Source organism: Urocampus carinirostris, chromosome 6 (assembly GCF_059441175.1).
Source record: "Urocampus carinirostris isolate Australia breed hairy pipefish chromosome 6, RoL_Ucar_1.0, whole genome shotgun sequence".
NCBI classification, from domain to species: domain Eukaryota; kingdom Metazoa; phylum Chordata; class Actinopteri; order Syngnathiformes; family Syngnathidae; genus Urocampus; species Urocampus carinirostris.
This window is the reverse complement of record NC_142354.1, coordinates 13,314,396-13,334,862: the sequence shown is the minus strand read 5'-3', so window position 1 is coordinate 13,334,862 and position 20,467 is coordinate 13,314,396. Positions and strand designations below refer to the sequence as shown.

Sequence of the window (20,467 nt, the reverse complement as noted above, 5' to 3'; positions counted from 1 at the left end):
AATATGCTGTCACGTTACTCAAATCTTTAGATTAAAGACTGGGTCAAAAAGTATTTACGAGCATAAATGAATTTTGAGGCCAGTACTAGTCAAAACACAGTATTTTGTTAATATTTTCATTTAACAATATGGGCATATGAGCCTGTTGTAAACATGGGTGGGCTTTTTTGAGAATTGGTGTCCAGGTATGATAAGTTGAAAGCGCCACTGTGTATTATATAGGGACCTTTAGTGGTGTTGAATAGCTTATTTATGAAATAACATTATTTATTCAAATAATAAGCACAAATCTTATAAACATGACTTATAACAGTGTCTGAAATAACGTTTGCCCGGACGGCTGGGGCGTTCATCTTTTACGTCGGGCGTACAACATACAAAACGTCTCTGCCCGGATGGCCGACAACTTTTTCAACTTTTACTTTAACAAAAAAAAAACGTTTTATTCCGATTTCGAAATCTTCGTTGGTTTTGGAAATTTCAGAATTTCGGTTCGTTTGGAAATTTGCATACTCAGAAGCCTGCATTGAATTACTTCGTGCTTCCGGACTTTCTCAAACGTTATAAGGTTGTGCATTTGCATATCATTTTCCAAAGTAGACGCACAGAGAACACAAGAAAAATGGATAAGTGTTTAGGAATCAAGCCAAAACCTCAGCCCCAGAAGAAATATTCAAAAGAAGCTAACAAAGTTGATGACGCTACAAAACATAAACGTAAATTAAAAGCATCGTGGAAAGAGGAGTTCACGTGGCTTGTAGCAAACATTGCATGAATGAAGATGAGTAAATACAGGTACATATTGATGGCAGATGGAAAACAGCGATGTCGCATTCATGCAATAACTGTTATAAGTAGATTTATAATGAACTTAATTTTAAGTGTTGTTCTGTTATATATTGTGATTATCAATCTTTAATACTTTGAAACAATGGTTTATTTTTTTTTTTTTGCGATTAGGCGTCTTATTGTATTTCAAGTTTAGAAAACTGGGGCAGGTAACATTATGGCTCTGAAAATTTGCCTGCCCTGGTGTCCGTTAACTTTTTGTCATGATTTTCAGACACTGCTTATAGGTCTAGAAATTTGTAATTATATTCCACAACTTTATTCATATGCCATTTGAACAGACCGCCATTCTACTACAGAAGCCCAGATGATTATTTTGCCAAAGTAGCTTGTCCCAGTGTTGCTTTTAGCACTTAAAGGCCACTTACAGTACTTTCTCTAGCTGTTCCACTTAATGATTGTGTCCCACTTATTGCTGATGGTTCATGAGAAATGAGTTTTATATCTTGATGTTTGAAGTCTAAAATGCGGCAAAAGGTCACAAAGTTCAAGGGGGCCAAATAGTTTTCAAACCACTGTATGTATTTATTTGGCTCTTTTAGGTCTTGTCACTTCATAAAATGGGTTCATGCTCAATTGTTGCTTAGCGTTTGTATCCAAGTTACAATATCCGACAGCACAACATTGCACAGACATTCCAACACGTGGGTGTGACAGCCATTCGGACCGTGTGAATATTAGCTTCTAAATCTGTGCTTTTGCCTGCAAACACATGCCCTTCATGTTCTAAGAGAGCGGTGAGCACAGGCTCCCATCTTTGAGCAAGGATCTCATTAAAAGAAGCATGCTTGGCTGCTCCTCTACCAGCTATGTCCTCTTTGCTCTGTGAGAGTATATTTTCTTCCTCAATTCTACATTAGATCATCATTACGAAAGGGTTTTTTTTTGTGTCCTTAAGGATCTTGACAGCAGTTATCAAACACATGGGCGTGGTGACAATGCGGATGCTTCGATCGATTTTGACTCGGACCAGCAGCATGCAGGCTATGATTGGAGGTCGAAAAGTGACAGGTAAGATGTGTGTATTGACATACAGTACTGTAATTCCTTGCTGCTTTGGATTCATTATCCTCAATTACATATTGCTGCGAGATGGGGCAGCAGAGTGTGTTTTTGTCAGGCCTGGTAGCTCTTTTTTACCCGTTCTGTCCACCAAAATGAGAACTGCGCTTGTGAAGCCACGATCCATTATCCCCGATTGCATATTGCTGTGAGCAAGGACTGGTAAAGAAACTTTTCATTCAGTTTGTCAGCTTTGGAGGCTCTTTTTTTTGCCATTATTGCATTTCTGCCTAAAATGAACTGCACTCGTGTGGACGGGATCCATACCTGTGAACCTGTACGTTTTTGTCATACAAAGTATGTTTATTTAGCATTTTAAGACGTGTACGACGTACAAGAAAATGTGTACGGAAAAACGCAAATTTGTCAATTAAGGGTACCATCCGGTATACACCGACTACCACGAAACGGCAAATCAATCAAGTCAAACCAGTTCGCCGCGGTAGCCTCTATCTCGGTGTCGTTTTTTTTCGTTGCAACCAAAGCGCGCGGAATGATGCCGCACAGTGGCATCATTCCATGCATGCATTTGCCGCCTCGGATTTCATCTGGTAGTTATGTAGTGAAAGGAAGTCAGTCTCGTTTTAGAGAACCGTCTTTTTCGGCTAAACTCATTAAAGAGAGCCGGCTCTCAAACAGCTCACTTGCTTTGATGCATTATATTACGAATCATTACTGTTTTATAAAGAAGTTAAGAAAAAAGGAAGTATAAAAGAAGAAAATGAAAAAAGACAGGTTTGTGGTTATCCCTTTAATCAGTATATCACCAACAATAATTTAATGCAGACAATGAATTCATAATTTGAATAAGAAAATGTATTTTTCTACTTAATTATATTTGCATGTATTTTTTCCTTCTACCGTGAACGTCCAAGCTACTTCATTTTTTAACTTTTTTCATAATAAACCTCGTTCATGTTGAGCAACTCAGTATCTAACAAAAAAATGTTAATTAACAATATATATGATATAAGGAAACACATGTAGAATATAACATGTTAAACTACATAAATAAACACATTTGAAAAAAAAAAATATGGTGTAAGATTATATTTTACTTTGTAAGGGAAAATACGACATTTTGTAAGGGCATGGAGCCCTGGAGCTTGACAGGTATGGGGATCCATTATCTATGATCAAGTATTCTTGCAAACAAAGGCAGAGTGGATTTCCTCAGGTAAACGGCTCTCTTTTTGCAATTACTGTAATCAATTGCTATAAAGCGGTTTACCTTTCACGGACTTGCTCCATTACGAGTTTTAATCATGCATTGTGCTCTGCATTCTGATTGCTTTACCAGTCCATAAGAGAGTTTTTTTTTTTTTTTTTTTTTGGTTAAATTTTCTTTTACAGGTATAGTATACCGAACTTTTATTTTCAAAGCAAATTCTTGGGCCTGGAAAAAACAGCTTTTGTTCTTTGATATCCATGTACTGTAGAGGTGTATAAAAACTGTTAAAAAAAATGGTAAATGGCCTGCATTTTATATAGCGCTTTTCAAGTCAATGAAGGCCTCCCAAAGTTTACGATGTGCTTCACACTTACCCATTCACACACACACACTAACACAGAAATAGGGAGTGAGCCATGCAAGGCGCCTACCTGCTTATCGGGGGCATTGGGGATTCAGTGTCTTGCCCAAGGACACTTCGACATATAACAAGGAGGAGCCGGGAATCGAACCTGCGACCTCTTGATCCCAAGACGAGTGCTCTACCTCCTGACGTTAATACTTCACAGATTTTACGTGTATATGGTTATTTTTGGAACATAACCACTGTGAAAATGAGGGATTATTGTATTTTATTGCTGCCTAAATGAACTGAACTCTGCGGCCGCGATCTGTTATCCAAAATCTCATTATGCTGCGAGCAGGGCCCGTCAGAATGATACTTAGTTACCAACAGTTTCTGAAAATGAGGCTAAATATTTTTTATTTCATATATATGTCGAGTTTCTATTTTACTATGTTATACTCTGACTTTTGACTATATTGTAGTAGTTTTTTTAACTAGTTTCTAGAATTGAGAGAAAAAAATATATTAAATAAGAAAAATGTTATCTATTATATCTATTTTTCGCAGGTTGGTTCTATATTTTACTGTATTGTGCTGAAAATTTTCATGACATTGTATTATACTTCAAATGTATTTGTAAAGCAAGAAAATATTACTTGATAATAGCTGCCAAAATGGTCACTTTGTGTTTTTGAATTTGAACCCTAACCCTTACACCAAAAACAGTAAACTAGACAAAAAATGTTAATATGCCAATGTTGCAAAACTTTCCTTTTTGGTCGTTGACGCCCCCCAGAGGTTTCAACTGGTTAGTTGCACAACATATTTTGAGACAGGTTTGCCTTTAAATTTAAAAATGAACTGTGATGTGCAGCAATATCTTGTCGTTTCTCATCTGTGTTTTTCTAACTGATTTCAAAGGGCCGCAGCCTTGCAACCAAGTCCAAAGTCTTTCACGGATACATTCGCAGAGACCTCTGAGGAAATCGATTCGACGGACTTCTTGCTGACTCCTTTCCCAGAGGTTGGTGGTTTATACCCCTGAAACTGTTCATTCAAATAGTTTACTTACTACTTTGGCATTCAACGGCTATCGTTCGGTGTTCCCGATAGAATTTTGTTATACTATGATAGGTGGACAGTCTATAAAGGTCCGAGGGCATGCTCCCTCGGAAGTAAATTTAATATATTTTGAATTCAAAAGCATTTATCTGTTTTTCCGATGCTGTAACCAAATCCCCAATATTTTTAGAATTTTACATTTAATTACATGTAATGCACATTGCAATCAATTGTTAAATTACAATATTAAATATTAGTACCACTGCCTTTGTGATTGCTGCTACATGACAGCATGCCGCTTCTTCTTTTAAGGTTTACAGGAGGTTATTGTAACACTTAACTCATGAGCTACAGTAGGGTTTGTGTCTACCAAAGCAATTCTCTCCTGTGAGCAATTTTTTCTAATGGCAGCACGCTGTTTTTACGCTTCTTTTGAAAGATAAGGGAATGCGACGAGGCCCTGGGCAGGTTTTCTGGTTGCTAAGAGTTAAAAAATGTTCAACACTGGGAAAACATGATGCTCGTCAATATCACATTTTACCCAGCCGTCTGATTACAGTGCAAGTGGGGCGGGACAAACACCGACAAACAAATGTCATCATAGGGGGGAGGGATTGATTGACTAAGATTTCTATTGACTGATAGGCCTACGTAGGACAAATATATATACCATGGTTTATTATTATATTATTATATTGTTATATTTTTATTTTCAGTTTTTGAGACTCTGGCAGCCCACCAAAATCGTCCTATGTATGGGAAACACTGCTATTCATACCTAATAATTCTACATTCTTCATTCACAGAGCTCCACCCCCCTCCTGGACACCAGCGCTCAGAGATCCAGAGCAGACCTGGGCAAAAAGCGCCGCAGATCGCGTCCATCACGCTCCAGTCGCTCGCAACAGTCATCGATAGTGACTCCAGATTGGCGGTCTTGTGACTCCACAGGTCATCTTTTATTCCATTATCTTTGCAAGTTTTAAATTGGGTCCACAGCGCCGACTTCTTACGCTAATGAATCGACTGATTGTTGACCTCAGACGGAGGGCAAAGGGCGTCCGACTCCGAGGAGGAACAGCCAAAGCAAAAGATCCTCTCTTCACCTCCTGCCTCCAGGAAGACTCCGGCGTTTCCTGGTATGAGTCCGTCTGCCCTCATCGTAAGTTCAGTCTCCTCCTCAAACGCATCCTTTTTTTAATACACCAATCAACTGACGTCCGCTGACGTCAAAAGTCTATCTAAGTTGGTGTAGCACCTATGCTATTATGCAGAGGGAAGAAAAGCTACTGGTCTAGTGTATGTTTGATGAGTGATAAGATTAATAGAGGAAACACCTGAATCAAAATAAATTTGGACCATGTATAAGACAATCGACATCATTTTAACATAAAATATGGTTCAAGGTGTTGGATGAGAAATCCTAAATTTGGTTAGTCTGGGTCAACTTACCTTGTTCTGTTTACGTATATTTGAGTTTAACGACCGGGCATCCATGATTTTGGTTCAAAAACCTATTATTAGTCACAAAATGTACATTTTTTGCCCACTGATAGTGTTTTGGAATCAACGTAAATCTGTTTTGTGTTAGAATTTAAAGTCTAATTGTCATGATTACTGATACGAGGCACCTGTGCCCGCTCTCTTGGCGCCAACTGCCTCGGACTCTGATTGGCTCCCTGTCACTATTTATACTCCTGTCTTTCTGTCACCTGTTGTCAGTCCGTCTGCGAACCTCACTTTACGCTAGGCAAGCTTTTCGACCCTGACTCACTCCTGTTTTGGCTACCGTCTGTTTCCCCTTTTCAACCCATTTTCTGATTTGGACCACGTTTTTGCTCTCCTGTCCCTGCTACTGACCTGTTTTTTCCGCTCCCGACACCGCCATCGCTAGCCACGGAAGTACCACTTCCGTGTTCAGAGCAACCTGCTCCTCGTGATCACCGGATCGTGTGTGCAATCCTTTCCCTTCTTCCCAAGAAAACTGAGAGAAACGTACGCAAGTGGGTCCTGTCTCTGTTCTGGTCTTGACACTTATAATACATTTCAAATGACAATTCAAACGAACGACAAGCAAGTTCATCAGATAAGCAAAGAAAACACAACTCCAATGTTTTCCAATTCAGGGGATCGCAATACATGCGTATCTCTGATTTCTCAGAGTAAAGGTGCAGTCAAGATGGAAGGAATATTCCAATTCTTACCGTGACTTTGATGTGAAGGTCTATGATGACTCGGATCCTCGATGTGGATTTGTGGTCTGGGGTAGATTTTTCATCCTTTTATTAATTATCAGTGGAGTCAACCAAACACAGGAAAGATTAGTTTTTTTTTTCCCAATTCCAAGCAATGTTGTGCTAACGATTGATATCCTCATAAATTCTGTCACGCATGTTCTGACCGCGGTTAGCTATGACTGGTTGCCGGCACTCGCTGTGATGTCTACAATGATGTCTTATCTTTTTTTCTAACTCACATTTTAAAGGGGGTTACGAACCATTTGCCCAAAAACAAACAATTAGCTCTAAAAGCTGAGCGTCACTCTGTCCTCAGGCACAGATAAAAAAGAGAGCAGAAGAACGAGATGAGCCTGAAGAAGAAAGTGTAAGCGTGGAAGTGGCGCCATCACCTTCCCAACTTTCTCGCTCCCCTCGCCCGTCTCGCTCCGCTGCCTTGCTAGCTGGAGCCGCAAGAGTCCTCCCGCCCATTGGGGCCACCGACGGAGGGTAAGAGTGGCAGTGTTGTGCATAGACATGTTGGGGGGAAGGTGGAGGGAAAAAATATATGTGTTAAGTTAATATTTTTCATATGCACTCAATGGCAATTGCAATACACTCCAATTTGACTTTTATTTCTAAAATTGTCTAAACACGATTTGCAACATGTTATACATGCATCTTATATGGATCTAAAATCACCTATTGCAATAGGAGCCCGTGCTATACTTAAAAGTTAGTGAAAAAAATGGCCATTCTTATCTAAAAGACCAGTTCAGTCCTTGTTGGCCTCTATGAAGTAATAGAAAAAAGAAAGTTTGAAAAAGACACTATTTTTAGGGACCAACATGCAATTGACTCATATTTATGAAGTATTTAGACATGATTCTCAATATTTTTAAAATCATGTAAGGACGCTCCCCTACTTACCACCATTTGACTTTAGTAAAACGGTAGATACGCACATTTTTTTTGTTACATCGAAAAATATCCGGACATTGCTGTAAGTTTGATTTTGTATTGTGTGCACCTTTTTCCGGGTTTAGGACATTACTGTAGTGCTTCTTTCCACCGCTACCGGTGTGTAGTGGCGCTGTGAGAGGTCAGCCTGCATCCTCTGCCGGGTTCGTTTGTAAACGTACTACATGTACTGTATCTCGAGTGTGCTAAGAACTTTGACATTTTTATTGTTTAATATCTCGTGCATCCATTCAATATGGTTGGTGTAACGTGTAAAGAAGACGCGAGACGTTTCTTTTCAAACGAAAGTGGAATAAGAAAGCTCGATCCGGTTGAGAAAGTGGTCGGAACGCTTTTTTTTCGACCACTTTATACCACGTAGGAGGACCTCTTAAAGCCCATCTTCCAAAAGTAAGTTAAACTCAGCTTTATTTATCTTTCTAAAGCATATTATTTTATGAAACATTTATTTTTAGTACACAACAATACAGGTTACGTATACAAGCCTTAAACATACTTTTTAAAACCTTAAACTTACAAAATATAGCACTGAAGCAAACAAATTCAACTGAGAACGATCGTCTGGAAGTAGGGCAGCGTCTGTTTTACTACAAGTTAGTGCTACAAAAAAGGTAACATGCTTCTTTTACCCAAAAGTTAGTTGTACCCCAAAAATTTTGACCTTCTGCAACTTTTGTAAAAGACCAATTCAGAAATGATTGACTTCAGAAGAGTGTTCATTATAATTATCATTCAAATACATTTAAAAAAGGACACAGAATGCAAAGTGGTGGGAGCTTATGCGCCACCTATTGTCTATTTGTGCTTGCCAGAGTAGACCCAACATGCAATTGACTTTGAACAGGATTTCAAATCATGGATTACGATCGGAGTCTGTTTTTAGAAATGTTGTTGTCCCCCCCTCCTTTTTTTTTATGTGTTTAACCAAATCTTTGCGTCTCTCTCTCTCAGTACGGTTTCTCCCGCTTGGCTTACCGAGCTGAAGTCTAAAAAGCGAGTCAGTCAACACGAAGGGGAATGGTAGCGGAGGGGCAGGTGAGGATAAGAAGGAAGGAAAAACCGATGAAAATGTTTTCTTCTTTCTTGTCAGTCACCTTCACTCGACGTCTTTTCCGCAGGAACCGCCGTGCCATTGAGGATAACCCATCGTATGTGTGTGCCGAGAGACCTCGCCAAGGTCTCTATTTTGCACTATGAGTGCCTTACTTGTACTTTTGAAGCAGATCTGAAACATGCAAAATGCAATTCAGGTTTGTTTTAGGTACCGTACGTCATTCGTCACACACAGTTTGACTTTATATATATATGCCAAGTACATGCTGCAAAATCAAACAAGTGATCGTCATGCGGGGTATAAATTGTTTCGTTATGGGTTTTTTTTTTTCGCGGGCAATTTTGGTTCACATGTTTTGTTCTTTAGAGATATCACACATTGATATCTTAACGTAAACCTTGTTTACAGTTCAGGAAATATACACTTTGTGCAAACAATGACCAGACAATCATTTATTTGTAAACACCTCATGGTAACATACACAAGCTTGCAGGAAAAGGAGAAAGGCTTTCATGCTATAGCACTTTGTGAATATGTTTTAAGTGCCTTTGTTTTCAAAAATATATAAATATATGCCGTATATATTGACCACCAGTCATTCATTTGCAATGAGTTGAAATGTATTAAAAGCTTTTTCTATTTAAAGTATCTGAGTGCATGTTATTTGGAGGGACATTCGCAAGTCGTGATGATATTGTGGAAGATGTGGGCTGTGTATTAGGGTCAGCAACCCCCGGGGCAGGGACCAACTCTAGGCCCTGGGTCGTTTGGTACTGGGCTGCACAGAAAGAAATAAAAGTTGGTTTAATTTATCAGGTGTCAATTCCTGAGGAGCAGCACATTTAATAATGTCAATCAAACTTATGTTTGTTATCCTTGAGCACTGCTTTTTTTTGTTCATACCAGAGAACACCGAGTTACAAAGACAAATACGGTAATCCTTTGCTACTTTACGCTTTGGGTGTCACTGATTTTAAATGGAACTGTCTATTCTAGTGGTCTCAGATACCTGAGGCATGATCTCGTCAAGTGTCCCTGGTCCATATAAAAAGAGGAGCTGATCGATAGCTCGCACTCTTTTGTATTGCCTCGCATGACGGCCGCGTCAAACGGCCATACAGTTAAGCACCTGGGCCACACGTTGAGACTATACGGAGCACGAGACCAAATCTCTCTGCAAAAACAAGTAAGAGGACAATTTTAGATTTAACACCATGTTTGCTGCTTTTTGGCAATACGCGTTTTTTAATGTAAAAGACAATCTAATCTCCCCAAATCGACTAGCATTATAATGGGAAACTTTCTTTTTGTGCCAGTAACTTCTAGGCTAATCTCCGGCTTCTTCCCCTCCCCCCTTTTTTTCTTTCCTATCATGAATTATCTGTGTTAATAAATTGTGTTCTATTTCCATCGACCTGGTTCATTGAATCAATTTTTTGGGGATCAGTCATTCATATCAGAACTCAATAACATTATTTTTTTTTATCAGTGTAGGAAATTCTAGCATCCTTCAGAGAATAAAAAGATTCATGGTGGAGCAGCGGCAACACCTAGTGGCACATTTGTTTACTGATTGCAGTAAAGAATAATTCGTTTCAATCCTAACGATTTTCAAAATTAAAGCTAGAAAAATCCTTACAATATATATACCTTGTGGAATGTATTATTTTTTTTAAATTGCTGATGCTAAATGTTATTGTGCTCTTGTTAAAATACACTGTTCTTCATTGCATTATTATTATAACTTGGGCAGTTTTCCTAAGCACTGTGTTGTAACTATTATTTGTTTGTCATCCTGGTGGTCTTTTTTTCTCTTCAAAGTCTCAATACTTCATGTTTTACCCTGATGTGCCACGTCTAATCTCGTTGCATACAATGTTTCCCAACATTGATATCAATGACATTTCTAATCCTTATTCTATTGGGCCAGGCCGCAAGAATCTTGACAGACATTAAACCAGTCCGTGGTACAGAAAAGGTTGGTGACTAGAGTTTTAGGTTGTTTCCTTGTTGCGACGCAAGATCGACATCATCTCATTCTGCAGTTTGGCTGGCACGGGCAGAGCGACCTTTGCCAGGACCGTGTGGGCAAAGCCTATTGAGAAGACAATGGGTGCAACAGACTTGCTGCATCGACAGGCTTTTTGCTGCTGTGGTCAGAAATAAAACATAAATAGCCCTCCGGTGCCCTGCCTCCAGCCGCTGCACGCCAAGCCTTCACACAAGCAATCGGACAGACGACCAAGACCGGGACGAGGACTAGACGAGGAGATCGGCTTGTACTAGATGCACCTACGCCTATCAGGTAGAGAAGTTGACTGAGATGATTCCTGAATTCGTTGCTGCTTCTTGACTGGCTGATCTGCACAGAATTCCTATAATGCACTCATTTATTCCGATAAAATGCAATGTTTTTCTTTATGTAACCTACTGAGATTCATTGGAGTGTCCATGTTAGCTAGTGTGACCAAATTACAGCCTCTGGGCCATTTGTGACCCACCAACCATTTTAAAGGGGCCTGTGGCAAGTACTGAAATTATATTGGCTCATAAAAAGGGTTTTATTCCTTGTGAAATCGGTTTATTTGGGTACTTGTTGAATCGTCAATGAATTGGATAGAATAGAATGCACTTTTTTTTCCAAACTCTTTACGGTTGATCTTTGGGATTAAGTGACGCGCCTTATGACGTCGTTACAGTGGCAGTGGGTAATATAGTGCCTTCTAATGGTGCAAAAGCGTTTTATTCTGTAAAAAAAATGTGTAAAAGGCAAAAATACCTTTACTATAATACCAATTTTTAATTTTTAGAAAAATCATAGGTCGATAAATGTGTTTCTTTTACATTGTGGAATTCCTACCTAGAAGTCAACGCCATTTTTGTCTGCCATCTTGCTGCTACGCTGTGCTATTGGCATTGGTTTTTTCTCGCATTAGACAATACAGTGCTATCGATTGGTCAATATAACACTGGGAATTTAGTTATATCATTAGTAGAGACTCAAAATAAAGGGAGAAGACATCAAGGGATTTTGATCTTGCAAGCAGGACCGGGAGAGGGGCTATCAGATAATAGCAATCCATCCCATCCTAAAGCCCCCCTTCGAGCTCCCTCTTTCGATTGAAACTTTAAAGTTACAAAAAATGGTTCAGTCCCAAAGGGTTTCGAAATCAAAGAACAGCAACATGATTGGCCGATTGCGACAATGATGTAATAATCAAAACAACGAACAGTGGACAATAATAGTCGAAATCATAAACTAGAATCCGACAATATATTGCATTTGTCCAATTTTAAAGACAATACACTTATCGTTTTCAATTTACCATGTGGAGTAGGATGGGTTAGTCTGCTATTGGTCGGTCTCCTTCCCTCCCTTTGCATCCACCTGCTGTCCTGATTGCCAATTTGGAGCACCTGCGGCGGCTTGATTAGCGCCAACAGCCCCGACAGCTGAATGGTGGACACTCCCTTTTTTGACGCTTCCTCTTGGTGGCTGTCAGATGTTTGCTAACTGTTGCCTTCTGCTCAGTTAGCCTTCTCGTCCGACTCCGATTTTGCTAAGCCTTTTTCCTGCCTGATACTGTTACGCCCGTTCTGCCTGCCTCCTGTTACTTGACCTGTTTTGCCCCGTTACCTGCCTGCCTCCTGCTACCGACCTCGCTTACGAACTTGACACCGCCTTTGATAATTGCTTGTAGATTAATCCATGCACTGATATTGAGCTTTTATGAATTACATGTTGTTTTTCCTTAGTAAATTTGTTTTATTGTCACGACCAGGACAGAATCAGGACCCAATTGCGTACCGTTTACCACAAGCTTTATTGAAAGAAAGAAGAAGGGCTGCGCCCACGATCCGGTGTTCGCTGGACGCGGGAAGCAAGTCGCTCTCACACTCTGATTGTGATCCTAATACGGAAGTGGATCTTCCGTAGCGAGCTATGGCGGTGTCAGAGATCCAAAAAAACGGTCGGTAGCCAGGACAGGAGAGCAGACATGGTCGGGATCAAAAAACAGGTAGTAACTGGAGACAGATGGGGAGATCAGGAACGGACATGTGGAAAAACGGGAGCAAAAACGAGACAGGTGAGAGTCAGGGCAATAAAGGCTTGCCTTGTATCAACAAAGGTTCGCAGACGGACTGACAACAGGAGAGTGACAGGACTAGGTTTAAAAAGAGACAGCAGCCAATCAGATAGCCCGGAGTGGCTGGCGCCAAATGAGCAGGCTCAGGTTATTAAAATCAATAATCATGACAGTGATAGCTCTTTAGTTTTTCCTGTACCAGCATAAAGAAGATAAATTCTAAACCACTTCACCTCAGTGGAACTGTATAAATTTAGACTTAAAACACACTTCTATTCTATAACTTATAAATGACCTATATTTCCTGTTGACAATATCTGAGTATCGTTTGTTATTGAGACATCCGTTGCAGCCTGGTCATCCTGGAAGAGGGATTACCTCATGTGCGGCCCCTTCTCAAGGTTTCTTCATTTTCCTCATGTTGAGGTTTTTGAGTTTTTCCTCACCCTCATGTAGGTTTTAAATCAGGGGATGGTGTTTTCAATAGTCTGTGGTCTGTGCATCCCTTTGAGATTCCTGTGATTAAGGGCTATACAAATAAACATGACTTGACTTTTAGTAAATGGTAAATTGTCTGCATTTATAAAGCTCTTTCCAAGTCACTGAAGACCTCGCAAAGTGCTTTACAATGTGCTTAACACTTACCCATTTACACAGGAAAAAAAGGAAAAAAAAACTGTTTTATTCCACAATAAGGGAAATGACAGATCAACAAGGATGCCCAGACCAGTTACCTGCTGAAAAAGGCCAAGGAGGAGCTGGACCCTTGTACAAGGTACTAAAATCTGGTAAAAAAAAAAAATTGACATGCTGATTCTTATTAACGTTTGTGTTACAGTTGTCAATTTTTGAGTTGGAGAACTTCCGTGGAAAGAAAGTGGAACTGATTGGGGAATGTAAAGATGTGCTGGAGAAGACGCCCAAAATCGGCTCCATCATTGTAGAATCCGGACCGTGAGTTATTTCATGCTTAACAAATATTAACACGGTGGGATGTCTAAATCGGGGATCACCGATTCGGTACTCTTAGGTATCAGGCAGAGTGATTATTCATTGTGATTTTCAAGGAAATATGATTTCTAACTGGCATGATGATAAATTGGTTGACTGTGTCTATTATAATCACAAACTGGTAATGCATAGTAACAACCTAGTAATAACATTATAACGTGTTATTTTATGAAATTGTTAGCCCTTTGCTCTAATTGCTAACAAAAAAAGTAGTTCTCCACTTGAATCAGCAGACTGTCTTGCCAGTGCTTCACCAGCTTGGTACGACCACAACAAATAGCTCCCCCTCCTCTACTGATTAACCCTCAACTCTCTACCTCTTTCGCTCTGCCAATTTACCTATATATCCCCTTGATAAGTTTATAGTCTAGTTTGATGATGATGGCGGCACGCAATGGACGCAGCAGCTCACAACTCTTCAGCTAATTTTCTTCCTCATGGTGGCAATGAAGCCCAAATTAAACCCCACATCTGCATATTACCCTATTTTTATTACAGTGTGTCTTTTCTGTAGCACTATTTAAATACTCGATATCAACACGTTACATTGGGTATTTCTGTATGCTATTTCTTTTATTTTGTTATTTTATTTTTCAACACAAGGATACTGCCGGAAGTGTGAATTTCCCTACGGGGATGAATAAAGTATCTATCTCTCTATCTCGCTATCTATATCTAAATAAATGATTTGGTCTTTTGTGTTTCAGATGGCTGGGTTTCGAGCATCCACGTTTCGGAGGCGAGAAATTTGTATTGGATAAAGGGGAATATCCTCGATGGAGCACCTGGACCAACTGCCCCAGTCACTACTGTCTGAGCTCTTTCAGGCCCTTAAAAGTGGTCTGTACTTATTAAGCCAGACACTTAGAATAAGAAACCTGGCCATATATACAGTAAATGTTAGAAAAAACATGGCAAGATTTTTTAAATTTGATTTTACCTATTTTCTTTTGTTATTTGTGTTTTTTTTAAACATTTTTTTCTCGCGGGCAATAATTTTGGTAAATGTATTAATTATTTTGTGATATTACTAGATTTGCTTTTAAAGGTTTAACTGGTTATTTTCCAGTGAGCAGCGAGTCACAAGCCAGAACGGGAGAGTAGACGTTGTCGGGGACAAAAAGAGGTCGTAAGCCAGGACGGTAGAGCAGACGTGGTCAGGATCAAAACAGGCGGGAGCAAAAACGGGAAAGGTGGGAGTTAGGGTTGAAAAAGGCTTGCCTAGTATACACTAAGCTTCGCAGACGGACTGACAACAGGGGACGGGCAGGACTGGGTTCAAAAAGTGACAGGGAGCCAATCAGAACCCGCGGCGGTTGGCGCCAGCTGAGTCACATCATCAATTATGATAATAATAGTTATTTAATTTAGAAACCGAGAAGAAAAAAAACATATTTTTTAACATTTTAACTTGAAATTTGTAATTATATTCCATAATAAAATTATGGAAGGATCAAACAATAGTACAATATGACAAAATATATTTTGTTTGAGCAAGATGCTTTGTAACAAAAAGTACAAATTTCACTTGAAAATATAGATTGATAAAAGTTGACTTTTAATAATGAATACGACTACAACAAATTGGACAGAATTATTTTTTATTTTGACCTGAAAAATCTCTAAGTTTTGGTACGCATCATATAATAGGTTTTCCGGTCTTTTTGCGGTGAATGATCAGTCGAAAAATGATGCTGAACACATTTCAAAGGAATCAAACTCCGGTTCTGGCAGTGAGAACACTGAATCCTAAGTACTAGACTGCCAGTGATTTAGGCGATGTCTGAAAAGTATTTATCACATTATGACACTATTTTTATTCATGGTACCAGTGACAAATGTTACAAAAAACCCAACAATTCAACAATGTTTGTCATTTACAATGCTTAGTTTGACCTGAGGAAAAGTGAAAAGAGGTGTTTTATCGATATTTAATCAAACATGATAAACAGGTGAGTGTTTTTGCTCTCAGGACAACGCGGACCACAAGCTCCACCTTTATGAGAACGCGGGCTTCGAAGGCAGGAAGATGGAGATTGTGGACGACGATGTCCCCAGCCTGTGGGCTTATGGTTTCCAGGATCGTGTGGCCAGTGCCAAAGCCATCAACGGAACGTAAGATCCCATCCTTTTGGATATCTGCCAAATCCAAACGGCACTGTAATCCTCTTGAAAGTTGTTATTCGTCCCACTTTCTTCACTCAAGGTGGGTCGGCTACATGTACCCGGGCTACAGAGGACGCCAGTACGTCTTTGAGCATGGAGATTTTAAGCACTGGAACGATTGGGGAGCCAGCCAGCCTCAAATCCAGTCTGTCCGACGTGTGAGGGACATGCAGTGGCACAAGAGGGGATGCTTCATTGCCATTAATCCTAATCCCATTCCTCAACCCAATCCCAACCCGAATCCTGCTCCTAACCCTAATCCCAACCCGAAACCGTCTCCAAATCCCAAGTCACAATCTCAAACCAAAGCCTAAAGCCGCAGTGACTCGGTGTGGATAAAAAACACATTTGTCTTTACAAATAAAGTGTTTTCCCTCTTCTATGAATGTTTGCACGTTATTGTCCCTTTTGTTTACAAGGTGTGCTTTATATGGCTTTCTAGAAGCATGGATTTACACTACACGTGGATGGATATAATTGTTGTATCCACAATACATGGACTGACATTTTTGCCGTGGGGGAAGAAACTAAAATATAAATTCCTCAGAGAAATAAACCAATACACATTAGCGAGTAAACCGGAGTTTGCCTGTATCTTTCGTCTTTGTAGTAGTCCTACAAAATAATTCGGATGAAGGAAGCCACGGGAATTTATTTAATACGGGTTACCATCGAATGGATTGACCGTGAAAATCGAGGCAATACTGTAATGGTGCTTTTTTAAGTGAACCCCGATAAATCTGAGAATCCATCACATGACACAGCTGAGCCAAATGTTATGAAGAATGTAAAAATAAAGAACACAAATGAAACCAGAAAAGTAAAAAATACAGTCCAGAAGTATTCCTATTATTATTTGGAGGCCAAATCTAAGACACGTCATAGATTTACTTGTTTTTCTGGCTCGGTAGCCTAGATGGTAGGGCGCCCGCTCCGAGACTGGGAGGTCGCTGATTCAAGCCTCGGCCGAGTCATACCTAAGACTTACAACATTGGTACTCATTGCCTCCCTGCTTGGCGCTCGGCATTAAGGGTTGGTATTGTGGGGGTTTGTTCACCTAATGACTCTAAAATGGTGGCGCCCTGTTTGGCTGCGGCTGCGTCGGCTCGTTACAATTTAACTGTGCGGGTCAGGTGTATCGACATTTCGTTCTGTGTGCATGGTTACAAAGAATGACAATAAAAAGTAAATTCTATTCTTCTATTCTAAATATGCACTATATTTCGTTTTTACAATTTTTAAAAAATATTTTTGCAAAATAAAAATACTTAAACTGATTTTTTTTTCCATTCATACGGTTTATTTCAGGTACTGAAACTTCAAAACGTCTATAAAAAGAATTAAGTAAAATAATCTTATTAATTTAACTAAGAATTTCTTTCATTGTTTAAGTCATTTTTTTAATTCAAAAGCTGTCATGATTACCGATATGCATCACCTGTGCCCGCTCCTTTGGCGCTAACTGCCTCGGACTCTGATTGGCTCCCTGTTCCTATTTATACCCTCTCCTATCTGTCCCCTTTGGTCAGTCCGTCTGCTAACCTCAGTTTACACTAGGCAAGCCTTTTTTTTCAACCATGACTCCAACCTGTTTTTTTTGCTGCTGTCTGTCCCCAGGCTTCGACCAGTTTTTTGTCCCCGACCACATCTACTCTCCTTTCCTGTCTTACGACTCGCTTCCGACCCCGACCACGTTTTTGCTCTCCTGTCCCGGCTACTGACCCGTTTTTCCGTTCCCGACACCGCCATCGCATCGCCCACTTCCGCATTCAGAGCGACTTGCTTCCCGCTCCCAGCGATCACCGGACCGTGGGGGCAACCCTTTCCTTTCTTCCAATAAAACTAAGAGAAATGTAACGCAAGTGGGTCTTGAGTCCGTTCTGGTCTGGACAAAAGCATTTTATTCCCTGTTCATTTTAGTTTAAAAAAAAAAAAAAAAAAAGCCATTTTTGAAAAAAAAAGCTCAAATTATTATTTTTAGCCATAATGTTAGTCTCGCTGAAAAGAGCATCTTCCCTTTTTTATTTCAGGAGGACAAAACACAATTTTCTACTAAAAAATGAATTTTGTAGATTTTTCTATTTTACATAAAATGCATTCCGGTAATCCCTAACCCTGTTCACAATATTTATTTAAATAATGATCAAAAATACATGAACTATAAAACAAAACTATTTAATGAAAAAGGATTTTTTTTATCATGACAGCGACAATAAGAAATATAAACACTTGTAAACATGTAATTTTAACATTCAAAGACATTTATAAGCGTATTAAGGATAACTCAAAATATTTGTGACGAAACAATATAAATACATTTAAAACATGATTTGCAGTGCTCAATTTGTGTTTCTCTTCTCATCAGCTGTACCACTTATCCTCATTAGGGTCGCGGGTCTATTTGTGTTTATTTTAACTAAAATAAAAATCAGTACAGTAACACGTTTTAAACTGAAATTCGTCAAATATTGTTCATGTATTTTAATGACACCCCATGCACGTTTATTCGTTATTTAGTTAATCACTTTAGTCAATTAGTATTATATTATTATTAAGTTATTACTAAATATTAACTGGTGTATTTTATAAATCCTTATAAAACACAAAAATACCGGATAGATTATAAAATGAAACATTAAATAATAATCCTCTACTGTATTTCTTTTAATGTTGTTAAATTAATGATTTTAATTATTTAGAAAAACACCGTTCACGTTGTTTGCTACGTTTTCCTATTCCGTTATGTTGATAAACATCATTTGCATCCTTTTTGAAGCGATAAACTGAAAGAAAGTATTTGTGATTGGCTGATGAATATAAGCCCCGCCCTTAAAAACAAATCTAACTAATCACGCGCTATCTAGCTGAAGCACAGCCCAGGAAATGGGCGGGGAACGCGCGATATTTGAAAGTTGACCGGAAAATATGACAGGGAAGAAGGCAAAAACGGGTCGTTTCATGTTTTAATGTCTCTTTGGATATTATTCAAAAGGAAGACTACTTGTGTGAAAGTTGTGTGAGTAGCGGCGCTTTTGAATTTTATGCTTATTAATATACATATTAAACGTCAAGCTTATTTTACCTAGCCAATAAGTGTGTTAGCTATAATGTTAGCACACTGTGTTTACTTCTTCGTATAGCGTGTTAGCTAACATGCTATGTGTATTTTGTTAGTTCAGCTAAACGTACATTTATAATATTGTCCCTTTTTCGTTGGCTCAGGTAATATATAAATATCGACAATGTTGAAATTCAAATACGTCAGCCAAGGAGGACCTAAAACAATGCCGACATCTTCGAACCCTATTGGAATCCGCAGTTCGAGACTCAACCAGCTTTTCCAGGTAAACGTTTCTCAAACGGAATAAAAAGGACTGTATAATACTGTGATAGAATTGTTTAATTCTGTAATGCGGCTGAAAGAAGTGTCATACATACAGTTGATTACCATGATATTATGTACGGTACGTTCTTTCTTATTTGTAACTGTTTTCTTCCACAGGGCCGGATCAGTTTGAATGGGCAGCAGGAAGGACGTTTCGTGGGTCGGGAGGAGTTTCTGGATGCTCTGCTGTTACTCTATCAAGAATGTCAATCACCACAGTTAATGAAGATACAGGAAGTGGCCAACTTTGTACACAAGTGTAAGAATACTACATGAGTTTTAAGGATGCTGGCCGTGAGAGGGATTGGTGCCACCAGGCTGGAGTTGCCAATACACACCACAGAAAAATGGTGCCCCTACGACCCTAGTGGTAAAGGGATATACACCCTGATCGTTTGTGTTTCCGTAGTGCAGTGGTTATCACACTCGGTAACATGCAAAAGGTCCCTGGTTCAGACCAGGTGAGGTGGAAACATTTGTTGGCCTGGAGAAGGATGGGTGCCCAAGACACACCACGGGTGCCCCTGCAATCCTAGTGGTTAAGGGATCCAACCAACCATTAAGGATACGCTAAAATTAAAATTTTAGGGTCGGGAACATAAAACGAAAACTGAAAATTAAGCACGGGCTAAAAAAACTAATTTGGAACTAACTTCCGAAAAAAAAGGTACAAAGTAAAATGATAAATAAATGATAGACATTTTACTAGATTCTGATTTTAAATGTTTCATCTGATAAATTTGAAAATTCTGGGGGACGGATAGACTGAATGTCTCCCACGAAGTAGGCGTTTACGAATAAAAACTACTTAACTGTAGATAGTTAACTCTGTAGTGCAGTGGTTCTCAAATATGAAATGAAATGATCTGCATTTATATAGCGCTTTTCAACTCAAGACTTCCCAAAGCGCTTTACATTGTGCTTCACATTTCCCAATAGCGGCCGTGCAGTCATGTAAGGCGCTAACCTGCTTATTGGGGGTATTAGGGGTTCAGTGTCTTACCCAAGGACACTTCGGCATGTAACACGGAGGAGCCGGGATTCGAACTGCGATCTCTTGATCCCAAGACGAGCG

The 20,467-nt window shown here is 39.4% G+C and overlaps 3 protein-coding genes across 8 annotated transcripts in view; all 3 read left to right on the top strand.

Moving 5' to 3' along the window:
* tnks1bp1 (tankyrase 1 binding protein 1) overlaps positions 1-9,386 on the top strand; it is a 35,724-nt gene extending 26,338 nt beyond the window's left edge. The window contains exons 4-10 of the mRNA XM_088337947.1: positions 1,748-1,860; positions 4,350-4,452; positions 5,297-5,441; positions 5,534-5,652; positions 7,044-7,216; positions 8,639-8,722; positions 8,806-9,386. Coding sequence (XP_088194073.1) covers positions 1,748-1,860; positions 4,350-4,452; positions 5,297-5,441; positions 5,534-5,652; positions 7,044-7,216; positions 8,639-8,711 — 726 coding nt within the window. The 3' untranslated portion in view covers positions 8,712-8,722; positions 8,806-9,386. The remainder of the gene's footprint in view (positions 1-1,747; positions 1,861-4,349; positions 4,453-5,296; positions 5,442-5,533; positions 5,653-7,043; positions 7,217-8,638; positions 8,723-8,805) is intronic.
* Positions 9,387-10,897: 1,511 nt separating this feature from the next.
* Positions 10,898-16,388, top strand: crybb3 (crystallin, beta B3). Of its 2 annotated transcripts, none has more exons than XM_088337948.1 (6): positions 10,898-11,046; positions 13,526-13,604; positions 13,668-13,783; positions 14,548-14,680; positions 15,813-15,955; positions 16,047-16,388. In XM_088337948.1, the coding sequence occupies exons 2-6, from the start codon at positions 13,530-13,532 to the stop codon at positions 16,318-16,320; spliced, it is 741 nt and encodes a 246-aa protein (XP_088194074.1). In that variant the 5' UTR covers positions 10,898-11,046; positions 13,526-13,529; the 3' UTR covers positions 16,321-16,388. The 2 variants fall into 2 exon arrangements, with proteins under 2 accessions (XP_088194074.1, XP_088194075.1); XM_088337949.1 differs by having other exon boundaries at positions 10,939-11,046; positions 13,487-13,604.
* Positions 16,389-18,891: 2,503 nt separating this feature from the next.
* cita (citron rho-interacting serine/threonine kinase a) overlaps positions 18,892-20,467 on the top strand; it is a 75,095-nt gene continuing 73,519 nt past the window's right edge. For all 5 annotated transcript variants that reach the window (XM_088337945.1, XM_088337946.1, XM_088337941.1 and 2 more), the window contains exons 1-3: positions 18,892-19,023; positions 19,230-19,351; positions 19,510-19,651. In XM_088337945.1, the coding sequence (XP_088194071.1) occupies positions 19,250-19,351; positions 19,510-19,651 (244 nt within the window). In that variant the 5' untranslated portion in view covers positions 18,892-19,023; positions 19,230-19,249. The remainder of the gene's footprint in view (positions 19,024-19,229; positions 19,352-19,509; positions 19,652-20,467) is intronic.

Coding starts and splice junctions, on each gene's coding strand:
- crybb3 (XM_088337948.1), top strand. CDS start 13,530: ATGACAGATCAACAAGGATGCCCAGACCAGTTACCTGCTGAAAAAGGC. Junction 14,681..15,812: donor CTTTCAGGCCCTTAAAAGTG/GTCTGTACTTAT, acceptor TTTTGCTCTCAG/GACAACGCGGACCACAAGCT. Junction 15,956..16,046: donor GCCAAAGCCATCAACGGAAC/GTAAGATCCCAT, acceptor TCTTCACTCAAG/GTGGGTCGGCTACATGTACC.